General features: G+C 46.2%; 1 protein-coding gene, 1 long non-coding RNA gene and 1 other non-coding gene across 5 annotated transcripts; 2 read left to right on the top strand and 1 right to left on the bottom strand.

The window, feature by feature from the left end:
- The first annotated feature begins 301 nt into the window (after positions 1-301).
- TRNAG-GCC (transfer RNA glycine (anticodon GCC)) lies at positions 302-372 on the top strand. The gene has a single exon. It is a non-coding gene; the product is annotated as a tRNA-Gly (tRNA).
- Positions 373-4,056: 3,684 nt separating this feature from the next.
- Positions 4,057-5,970, bottom strand: LOC103635414 (uncharacterized). Its single transcript, XR_557366.4, has 2 exons — positions 5,056-5,970; positions 4,057-4,966 (listed from the first exon to the last, which is right to left on the bottom strand). It is a non-coding gene; the product is annotated as an uncharacterized lncRNA (long non-coding RNA).
- Positions 5,971-7,667: 1,697 nt separating this feature from the next.
- LOC100193843 (uncharacterized) lies at positions 7,668-11,491 on the top strand. Of its 3 annotated transcripts, none has more exons than XM_008656179.4 (7): positions 7,668-8,761; positions 9,272-9,473; positions 9,567-9,751; positions 9,838-10,171; positions 10,254-10,458; positions 10,651-10,757; positions 10,863-11,491. In XM_008656179.4, exons 1-7 carry the CDS (start codon positions 7,920-7,922, stop codon positions 11,022-11,024), a joined length of 2,037 nt encoding a protein of 678 aa, XP_008654401.1. In that variant the 5' UTR covers positions 7,668-7,919; the 3' UTR covers positions 11,025-11,491. The 3 variants fall into 3 exon arrangements, with proteins under 3 accessions (XP_008654401.1, XP_023156495.1, NP_001333704.1); XM_023300727.2 differs by having other exon boundaries at positions 10,254-10,549; NM_001346775.1 differs by having other exon boundaries at positions 7,800-8,761; positions 10,254-10,757; positions 10,863-11,186.
- The last annotated feature ends 571 nt before the right edge of the window (positions 11,492-12,062 follow it).

Genomic DNA, 12,062 nt, shown 5'->3' with positions numbered 1-12,062 from the left:
TTCATCACCCTAAACATTGGGCTGTGGGTCTACGAGTAATTGTTAATAGATAAAAAGTTGATAGTTGATATAGAAAATGATATTTTATAGTTATAGTGGGATATAGGGGAGTATTTAGGGGGAACCGCTGCGGGAGATGAAAAAATAGGGGGAAAAACAGGAGGAAAGTGATATAGGGGTAACGGTTGCGGATATCCTTATACCGATGTGATGTGAATAGGATGCCAGCAGTACACTTTCTTCCTGTAATCAATCGTATCTACGTATCCATTAAAACCTTAAATTATCCCTGACATCAAACGCACCAGTGGTCTAGTGGTAGAATAGTACCCTGCCACGGTACAGACCCGGGTTCGATTCCCGGCTGGTGCAATTTTAGTTTTTTTGTTTGGGATATGGATATTTAATCTCTAATTTCTTCATTGAATGACCGATTTTTTGTTTTAGTTTGGGATGTATTTTAGTTTTTTTGTTTGGGATATGGATATTTAATCTCTAACTTCTTCATTGAATGACCGATTTTTTGTTTTAGTTTGGGATGTGGAATCTTCCCGGCTGCTACATTTTTTTGGGATATGGATTTTTAATCACTAATTTGATCGTTTAATGAACGAGTTTTTGTGTGGAATCAATAATTCTTCACTGAATTAACGGTTTTTTTGGAAATTCCCATCACTAATTCTGCACGAATGAACTGAATACAGACAAAGGTTCATTCCCGGCTGGTGCATTTTCATTTCCCCCCACTTTTTCTTTTGTTTGGAATTTTCTGTCACCAATTCTGTAATTTATAGTTCACTAGATGAGTACACGTACGTTACAACGGGAACATATAGTATCATAATAACTTATATATAAAATGTATCTTATATTGTTATAAGAAAATGTTTTATAATCCATTTGTGATCCTAGCTATACATAAATTTTGTTATTTTAATTTAAATGTTTCACTACTACATTGCAACCATCAGTATCATACAGACTTCGATATATATCATGATTTGCATGGTCTCATCATTGGAGAGCACGTGCCACACCTGCCGGCAGAAGTTTTGTTGTACATCGTTAGTCATCAGGCACGCACCACCATACATGCTTGCTTAAACAAAAAAGCAAGTGTGTGTTTCCGAAGAGAATTAAAGGCAGACCGGCACAAAAGCTACCCCGATGATGGCGAGTGGTCATTGTTGTCAGTCCTCATCTGCGTCACCTTCGGCGCCGAGATGACGCCACAATCTTGATATAGTAGTCGTCGAACACGCGCGACATGGTGAATACCGATGACTCTTGGCTGGGCTGCCAAATGAAGTGCACCCCGGGCTCATCAGTGAGGTAGTACATCTGGTCGTTGCACCACAGGATGTGCTACTCATCTACATACATCTTGTTTGAGGACACTCACTCAACAGCAACAATGGTCGTCATCCCAGCGCACAAGAATTCATCGCCGGTCAGTAGCGACTTACGTGGCAGGTTGGGCTTCAGGTGGATGATGAGCTGGAAGGCGTGATGGCGCCGTCGTCGGTTGCGATGCCCAGAACAACCTGAGAGTCGGCGGCATTGGCGACGATCATGAGGTCCCCTGTTTGACGATGGACAGCGCGGTGCAGTCGCTCTGGACCGCGTTCAAGTGGCGGCTGCGCCGAAGCTTGCCGTACACAGTGGCGCATGGGCCACGTAGGATTGCTTTCAGAGGTTGAACCGGCAGTCGTCAAGCTTCTTCTCGTCGTCGATGAGCGACGCCAACACGAGCGCCTCGTGCTAGTGGTGTTTGTTCGGGGTTTCTAAGTAAGAAACATAGATTCATCTTTGGCATTGGTTTATGAAAATGACTCATAAGTCAGATCCATGGAAAAATATTACAGAGAATAAATATCACACATACAAAAAAACTAAGTTGAAAACATTATTCAAACAAAAGAAATTGCATGCAAGGCTCTTCTTTAAATACTACTCCCTCAATCCAAAAATATAATTTAATAATTTTGGTGATACTTATCTACTACTACACATTATGCAAGGGTAACAGGTGGGTTTCAGGAGAGATATCGTATATGTTTTTACTATAATACATGTAGACATAAATACATATGTGGTGTAGTGGTAGCTACGAGCAAGTCGCGGGTTCGAATCCCCTTGGGGTCTGTTTTTTTAATTTAATTTTAGTTAGACTTGGGATGTACGTGGGAATGAGAATGAGCTTTGTGTGAGAATGGACTGTGCGGTGAGGGGGGAATGAGAATGGCAGTCTACCCCTTACTGCTTTAATAAGTAGTATAGATTAGTTTCAGATATTTATAGTGGTTCAAAAACTATCTAATTCTAGACATTCTTATTTCACTATTTCACTATTAAGGTAACTAGGCTGAGGTGGTATTTTTCTACTCATAAACAACACGTTTTTTTGTTGCAACTACTTTGAGCTCAAATACCCGAGGTCGTAAATCTTTTTTGATAGTTTAGTTTCGTGATTTGTAGGCTTTTTGTTTATTATGGCACGTCGAACATAGCAATACAGGCGCTTAGCCACATGTTGTTTTTAGGTTTTTTTTTCTTGTGTAGAGTTTTAAAGTCTCACCTCTGGGACCAATTTTAACGTTTTCACTCATTTTTTTGAGCTATAACTCACTGATTTAAGATGTTATAGGGGTTTCAGAACTATCCATGACCATATATTTTTAGGCCACTATTAATGCAACTAGGATATAACTAGGTCGAGAGAATATTTTTCTAGTAAGTTTGTACTCACAAACAGCGATTTCTTTGAATTTCCTACAAACATGAAGAGCACAAATACCCATGGGATTAGTATTTTTTATTTGTGATTCCTAGTATTTTGTTTGTTCCGGTATGTTAAACATGGTAATCTAGAACTAAATAAAATGTTGTTTTTCAGACCCATTTTTTTACAGATGTTTCAAGTCCCGTGCTCAAGTCCCATGCTCACATACCGATTTTCAAATTTTCACCATTTTTATTAGCTAAAGCTCATTGGTTTTAGGTGTTTTGGGGTTCTAGATTCCCATGCTCTTGAGTCCTAGTCATTCTAGGGTCATGAGTTTTCTGCTATTTGGGCATGTGACTCCTAGGTTATGTGTTTGTTTTGGCACGTCAAAAAAGACAACCTAAACACATAGACATGTTGTTTTTAATAGGTCAATTTTTGCGTAGATTTTACGTCCCGTGGTCTCGAACTATTTTCACGTTTTTTGTATTTTTTGTGAGCTACAACTCACTGGTTTTAGTTGTTTTTGGAGTCTCGGAACCATTGAGCTGTAGGTATTCTTAGACCGCTATTAAGGCTAATAGAATGCATCTAGACTGAGACAACTTTATTTTAGCCTTTTCTACTCGTAAACAAAGTCTTTATACATGTCACTAACAACTATAAAGCACAAGTTTTTTTGTGCGTCTTCCCTCATCCACACGCGCTCTCAGCGCCTCCCCACCCCCTCGCGCGACTTTTTCTCTCGCAAAAAAGCGTCGCGAGGGTTCAAAATGTGGTCTAATAGTTCCACACACTCGCCCTCTACCACTATAACATGCACATGTTTGAGCTATATGAAACATAGATATCGCATTTAAGGAAGGCCTACCTATATAATATATAGATCTGTATCAATATAAGAGCAACTAACTAGTAGTGATTTATGTTAATCTCACTTTATATTATAGACAGAAGATCCAAGTAGGCCAAATACACGTAGTTGAACATCTAGAACTAAGTAAGGGCAATAGGCCGAATACATGTAATGTAATTTAACTTTATAGAAACCTGTTTGGATATAGTGGGCGGAGTCCAAAACCAAATTATCAAGTCCTTTCCAGCCCACGAAAAGAAACTAATAAAACTCAATAGGCCAGGGTAGAATTTTATCTTTTTATATTTCTACCTTTTAGAGCTAGTCATATTTTTAATAAATTTCTATTTTCTCAAGAAAAAATGAATTAATTTCACTTTTAAAAAAATAAAATCCTTTAAAAAAAAAGATTCCCGAACTAATCTTTATAGAATTTCCTGCCACCAATTGTTCTGGATAAATAAATGAAGCCAAAATGTAAACTGAAATCCCAAACTAGTCTTTTTAGGGCTAGTTCTACAGGCTGCAACGGGCAGCCTTCACTCCGCTCTCACGTCTCACGTCTCACGTGACCGATCTGAAATCCGAATCCCGCGACCCTCACTCCGCTCGCCTCGCACACTTCACGCCAGGCGGCGGCGCGGCCAGTGGCCACTGCGGACGTTGCGGCAGGTCCGTAGCCTCCGAAGCGTACGGTCGACGCGGCGGGAGGCGAGCGGCCGCGGGAAAGGGGAACCTTCCGGCCGTGGGGAGGGACCAGGGAGGCGCGCAGGTGGAGGCGGCGTCTTCCGGGCGACTGGAGCCTGCCTGACCGGCATCTTGCTTAGCACGCTTTCAGTCAGACTCGGTGCACATTGAAGCAGCTGTTTGTGACCAAGCAGCAAGACCCTTGTGCCAAAGGTCTGGGTTTATTTATCCATTTGGAGTGTAACCCGTATCATCTGGCAACGACTGCTATGCAAGCAGTCGTTCTGTACAGGTGTGCAAACAAATAATCTGATTCATTAGATCGTAATCGAACCGTTGGTCATATTTAACCCTTTCACCATCAGCTTAATAATCTTTATAAAAAAACCTCTAACAAACTATAGTTGTGTCTGTGGTTGGATCATAATCTAATGGATCAGATGATTTGATTGCACGCTTGCATAGAAGGACTGCTTGCATAGCAGTCGTTGCCGTATCATCTTTCCATGTTCCTTAAACTGCTTCGCTGTGGAGTGCTGACTGCGCGAAATTGCAGCCAAAAGGAGGCCTGGGGTATGTGAGCTGCACTCCAACCTCTACAGTTTTAGTGACCAAACAAACTAGCTGCCATTGTCAGGTGATTTTCTGTTGCCTATACCCCTGCTCATCAGAACCTTCAAGTCCTATATCTAAATCAACTGCAGAATTTTTAAATTGAGAGTTATAGTAATGTACAAAACCACTGTGTGCCTATCGAAGAATTTTTGAACAACAGGGATTTAAGTACCTTGAAGTAGAGTCACTGCAGAAGTGCAGATTCGCCACTGGGGTGAAGGGATGGCTTCGGCATGCAGATGGTGGAGTGGAGATGAAGCAAGCACCTTCGAGTCCCATACCTAAATCAACTGAAGCATCATCTAATCTTCTCGTGAAGATACCACCATCACCAGAACCGAGCAAAGAGAACAGTGGTATCATGTGGTCACCGTCGCCCGAGTGCCCGACCGGCTCGAAGAAGACCCTTCCTCACGGAGCAGCAGCGTTCCAGCAGCACTCGAACTGCCCGGGCTCTCCCGCGAAGCTGAGTGAGGCAGCAGCTCAGGAGACGGTCGTGGAGATGCAGGCCCAGATCGTGGAGCTCAACTCAAGCACGCTCTGGCCAGCCCAGGCCTGTTGCTTGCTTGGCAAGCACGAATTCCAGTCCCACGCTCGCTCGGCATCTCCTTCTCCTTGGTTTGGTTGGTGACTCTCATCAGTTGTAGGAAGGACGACAAACAGTGCAGGCCCATCGCCTTTGGCTTGGTGTTCCTTCCTCCGGCAACGGCACGCGGTGGTCCCACTGCCCACTGCCAGTCTCTGTGAGCTGGAGCCTGGAGCTGCAAGATCTAAGTATTGGATCCTGCCTAGCTCGCGTCGCGTCCATGGATGCAGTGCTGGCTGCATCTTGATAGCCATGCCAGGCCACACAGAGCACATGTTTGGTTTGGTTACGTTAACGAGTAGCAAATGCAAAAGATTCAAGGAACAGATACAACAGCTACGGTTTGGTTGCCAGCTGCATACATACAACAAAGTCTAGTAGTAGAATGTAGACACTACATTCTAAGAATGGTGAGGTTATATCTTCACCAATTCAACCTCCTAAAAACGATATTTTGCAAATATCACCATCTAAAGTGGTGAAGTGCAGTGGCGGAAAAAGTTATTTGCAAAATATAAGGAGGAGCAACCAGAGATGTTAAATCTAAAATAAATGATGATGATTTAATGTGCACACCATATGAACCAAACTTTTATATATATATATATATATATATATATATATATATATATATATATATATATATATATATATATCGGATATGTTATTAGACTGAGTCGAGCAGCTACCGAAAAGGCATAACGGATGCGTAAAAAAAGGTGACCTCAGTATACTGTAGAACACTCCAACAAGTAGCGGCAGAGAATGCGAAAAAACGTGATTGCGGTATACAACTCACAAACCTAGGCATTCTCTCTCCTCCTCGTGTAACGGAGGTTTACGAACAGTCCAACACGGGTGGAACTAGCATCACATATCCGTGTTGACTTCCAATACGGATATGGCCTGCTTTCCACATTCACAGGTGGTAGCTACTGGACTCGGTGTTAGGCCTCCTTTGGCGAGACTCCGACTTCTCTGAAAATAGTTTCGGCTCTATCTCCTATGACTATTTGGCTTCTCTGAAGGAGTCGAAGCCGTTTTGCAATTTGTTTCGCAAAACAACTTCTCCTGTGTTTCTTTAGAATAATGTATGAGGAAAATGTAGAAGGGACCGATAGAGACCACATTTTCAATGCTCTAGCTGTCAACAAAAAAACAACTCCAGCTCTTTAAAAGGCTCTCGACGAAAAACTGTTTTTTTTACCGTTTGTTACGTGCCGTGTCAAAGAGGCCCTTATGACCTTATCCTTTTACCACTCCCCAGTCCCTTCCCTCTCACTTTTTCCTGTTTCGACTACTACCACACTACTACACTAGCAGGGTTAGAGATAGAGATGGCAATGGATACCCGCAGCCTGATACCCAATAGGTTTTTATTCCATTAGGGTATGTATATGGACTAAATATTCTATCTGTGGATCTTTTATTAGGCAAAAATCTTCCACCCAATGGGTAAACGAGTATTAGAACGTTATGCCCTCAACCATGCCTGATTGCCTGTTAATTTGTGGGTATAAAATACCCAGTATAAATTTAGCCCAAAATCGTGAAATTTGGTTTCAGTCACCCATCTTTTTTACTATTTAACAACATTTTGGGCTATAGCGTCATAAATGGCTTAACGATTATTTGATGATCATGTAACATAACATGTAATGTGCTATGTAGTACTATCCTAGTGTTGCTACTTTATCCAATTATCTTTGGTGTTGTTGAATGAATAGTTAAATGATGCTAGAATTTTTGTAATGATATTTAGATAGATATAATTGATATTTGTATAATATACCATTTTGATAGATGTTTAATCTTTGTATATATGAGTGACCCAACGAGTGATCTATAACCACCAATGTATATATAGGTGATCCTATAAAGTTATTTTTTGTTATGGTTAAAATAACTGATGATATTTACACTTTAGGCCCTGTTTGGGAACAAAGTTTTTGAAAACCACAGTTTTTGAAATACTATACTATACTTTAGTTATGACAATACCGTAGTTTATAATACCGCAGTTTTGAAAACTGAGGTCCAGAGCTAAGTTTAGAATGCCTTAAAACAACTATAGTATTTGCAATACTTCAGTTTTGAAAACAGAGATTTTACCCAGCTTGCCAAACACCATTATGTATATAATACTGCAGTATTTAAGAATACTGCAGTATTCTTCCAAAACTGCAGAAAAACTTTGTTCCCAAACACCCCCTTAGCATCTATAGTTGGTTTAGTTGGTGAGAGAAGAGAGGACAGCTGCACAGGAACAGCAAAGCAGACCCCACCACCGCACGCACATACATACGTACACGCACTCCTTCACCAGCAGTGTACTTCCCTCCCTTGTATGCCTGCCTCTGCCAGCGCGTTGTCGGCGAGGGGACTGCCCCCGCCGCCGCCGCTCGCGTCGGCTGCCGTCAGCCCGTCACCCACCCACGCGACCTCCGGTGATGGCAGAGGCCGACCTCACGCTGCACGACGCCGGCGGCGGCGCCAGGGACAAGCCGGACCGGAAAGCCGACGTCTTCGCGGATCTTGGCTCGCCGGTCTCGCCGCTGCGCCTGCGCCCGGCAGCGACGCCCTCCACCTCGTCCTCCTCGTCCGGCTCCGCCAAGTCGCCGGCGCCCGGTAATGCGGCCGCGGGGAGGGGAGGCCGGGGGAACCACTCGGGCGAGCTGGCGCAGGAGAGCACCAACCCGCCTGGCCACCGTCGCGCCGGATCTGGCCCGCTCATTTTCTCCGGTGCCAGCAGCAGCACCACCGCCAGCTCGCCGCTCACCAATGCGCTCCCCACCGGCAACATCTGCCGCGTCGCCGGGGCGGCGGCGGCGGCAGCAGCCACGCAGCCGCCGCGCGCTCGCCCGGCCGTGCTCGGATCCGGTACCGGCCACTACGGCCACGGCAGCATCATGCGCCGCGGCGGGGGAGCGACTCCCGCGAGGACCAGCGGTGACGCGGCCCCGCTGCTCCACGGCCACGGCAGCAATTCCTCGAGGTCGAGGTCCCCGGCGAGCTGCCCTGCGCCAGCGCCGCCGGCCACCAGCGGTGGCCTGCAGGAGATTACTCGCGCGGGGAACGAGTGGTACAAGAAGGGCCGCCACGCCGACGCGCTGCGCCACTACGACCGTGCCGTGGCGCTGTGCCCCGACAGCGCCGCGTGCCGCGGCAACCGCGCCGCCGCGCTCATCGGGCTCGGGCGCCTAGCAGAAGCGTTCCGCGAGTGTGAGGAGGCCGTCCGCCTCGATCCGGCCAGCGGCCGCGCGCACGGCCGCCTCGCCGGCTTATGCCTCAGGTGAGATTTTCTCCTTCGCTTGTCTTGTCTGCGGTGCCTGTAAGCCTGTTCTCCTGCTCTTCTGCACCGGAAATTGAATCGAATGGAATTGCGCCCACAGGACCTCGCATCCTTGTATCCGCCTTGCTTGCGTGCAAATCCAATATGCTGCTCCTTTTCATTCAGTTCCTTGCGCCATGTTTACCAGATTACGTTGCTGATCATTACCGTTTGTTTTCTTGTCTTGGAAGTAAAAGCTCTGTTCCTGTGATTACATGAGGAACATGCATGAGAAAGTTTGCGTCTTTATAGTTAGTAGTATGTTGCAGTGGGTTAATGTGGACTTAACATCACACAATGCAGCTGATAGGGACTGCTTTCCTGCATGATCGATTGTGCTTTGACCACGACGGGGGATAATTGTGTACTCGATGAACAGCGGTCCTGGCGGTGTTGATGTTTACGACTGCACAATCGAAAATGGAAGTTTTTCTCGGTTGCACATTGACTGACGGACTGACCATATTGCAGGCTTGGGATGGTTGAGAAGGCAAAGACGCACTTCACACTGGCTGGAAGTGCAAACCAGTCTGATCCGGCTGAGTGGCAGAAGCTGCATGAGGTAGAGATCCATCAAGGCAGATGCATGGATGCAAGGAAAATTGGAGACTGGAAGAGTGCACTCAGGGAAGCCGACGCAGCCATCGCTGTTGGAGCGGACTCCTCTCGATTGGTAACCCTTCATTACAGTTTTTTCGTTTGAGAAGATGATGCATTTTCCTGGTGACCTGAGTCATTCAAATTGGAACCGGACTTCGCGCTGCAGCTTCTTGCCTTGAGGTCAGAAGCGTTGCTTTGGTTGCACAAATTAGAGGAAGCTGATTTGACTATTACAAGCTTGTTGAAACTGGATGACGCGTCGTTGCCTTCGACGCCAACCAGAGTCTCAGGCATGTCAGCTGACTCTTATGTCCATATCGTCCAAGCCAAGGTCAACGTGACATTTGGAAGGTACGAATACCGAGCCTTGGGAATCGTGCTTTGTCGCCTTCTTTCCTTGGTTCTAGTGACACAATGATTGAGACCTGTTTCTGCAGGTTCGATTCAGCTGTCGCACTGGCTGAGAAGGCTAAGCTTATTGATGGCGTGAGCTCAGAGGTTGAAGTGATCCTAAACAACGTGAGATTAGTCGCATTGGCTCGAGCCCGGGGGAATGACCTTTTTAAGGCAGGCAAGTTTGCTGAGGCGTCGCTAGCCTATGGTGAAGGGCTGAAATATGAGCCTTCTAATCCAGTGCTATACTGCAACCGGGCAGCTTGCTGGTCAAAGCTGGGTCGGTGGGCAAAAGCTGTTGAGGACTGCAGCGAGGCCCTAAGAGTCCAGCCTAACTACACAAAGGCTCTGCTAAGGCGTGCGGCGTCATATGCAAAGGTAAGGATTCCTTACGTGCGTCGTCACGTCCACGATTATGCACCGGTTTTGTTATTGACACCTTCAGCTAACATTGTATCAGCTTGAGCGCTGGGCGGACTGTGTGCGGGACTACGAGGTGCTTCGCAAGGATCTTCCTGGTGACACTGAGGTTGCAGAGTCCTTGTTCCATGCCCAAGTTGCATTAAAGACAGCCCGTGGAGAGGTGGTATCTAATATGAAGTTTGGAGGGGTAGTTGAAGAAATTATCAGCTTAGAGCAACTCCAAGATGTTATCCGTTCACCTGGTGAGTTTCTCCTCTACATGCACCTAGCCTGTTGTAGGCATTTCACCTCCTTCTTGGTTCTTGTTGTGCTAAGAAGTGGACAGTTAACCAGGTATGTCCACATGCAAATATATCAATGTTGTTTGATATGCATAGTACATGTTCAGTTCAGTAAATGGAGTGAATGTTGTTTGTGTGGCATTTTTTCCCCAGGTGTATCCGTTCTTTACTTCATGGCTACAATGAACAAGCAATGTGCACAAATTACCCCGTCTGTGGACTCCCTTTGCTCCGAGTGCCCTGCATTGAATTTCCTGAAGGTATATTGCACATGACGTATCTCACAATCATTTTTTTGCTGAAACTAATTTCACCTGCTATCAGTTTCCAGATTTATAATCAGTCGTCTGTATCCGACCCTGCAGGTAAACGTTGACGAGCGCCCTCTGGTAGCAAGCGCGGAGAACGTGCGAGTAGTCCCAAGCTTCAAGATTTACAAGGACGGCACGAGAGTGAAGGAGATGGTCTGCCCTAGCTTGCAGGTCTTGCGCTATTCCGTGAGGCACTATGCTGTCTCCAGCTCTTGAGGTCCGGCACTCAGTTCGCTGGCCCTGTTAGTGTCACCACATGCCAACATTTCACCAACAAATCTGTCCCTCTATAGTATCACAGCATTTCCCCCTTCCCATCGCGTCACTTAGGCTCCTCCTACCGCAACATCTCTAGAACCATTTGATCCAAGCTTAAGCAATTCTCATGCCTCGCTTTCCAAAGTGATGACTTCAACTCCTGAAGAAAGGCTCCCTGTGGTGGTGTTCAGGGAATAGGTAAACACGGCTGGCTGGTTTTCTCATTACATGTACATATATTCCCGTATAGCAACACATCAAACCCATTGATAGATTGGTTCACTGTGGAGAAAAGGCGGGGTTCGGACTTGGATGAAGAGTACAGGTCTAGTTGCCATTGAATGTAGAGATGGAGAAGATAGATGGGTCGTGTTGTTGGTATGGTACGTAGAGAGACAGAGGAGGGAGGTGGCTGGTGTGGTTCATGTCATTTGCATATATATATATATATATATATATATATATATATATATATATATATATATATATATATATATATATATATATATACTACCTATTAAGGCTCTAAGGGGTAGGCTGCCTCCCCTGTTCTGCCTTCAGCCAATCTACACCGTCCATCTATATGCGTCAAATCATCACCGTTCGTCCGTCGCCTCTGCTTGCGGGCCGTGCGCGTCGCGACCACTTCCACCACCTCCTCCACTCCCCTCCCGCTCCAACTCCTTCCCTAACGTAGGCGTCTCTGCGCTCGGCGCCCTCACCGCCTCTCCCTCCGCCTCTGCTCCACCTCCCCAGCCGCCCACAACCACGCGTCCTCGCCTCCCCGACCAGCCTCCACCGTGACATGGTTGCCGCCTCCTCTCACCTCCTCATCTCCCACTCCTCCTAGCGCAACCGACGGTGACAGGGATGAGGTTGGGTGCGGTGTGGTGCCGCTCGATGCGCTCTGCTCCTCGCCCACGCTCGCGCAACGCAGGACCTTCCCCAACCGCGACGACAGATCCTCATCCACACACCCGCGGGCGCCTCCACCTC

Source organism: Zea mays, chromosome 8 (genome assembly GCF_902167145.1).
Source record: "Zea mays cultivar B73 chromosome 8, Zm-B73-REFERENCE-NAM-5.0, whole genome shotgun sequence".
NCBI lineage: Eukaryota > Viridiplantae > Streptophyta > Magnoliopsida > Poales > Poaceae > Zea > Zea mays.
This window is presented reverse-complemented; position numbering and strand designations above follow the sequence as displayed.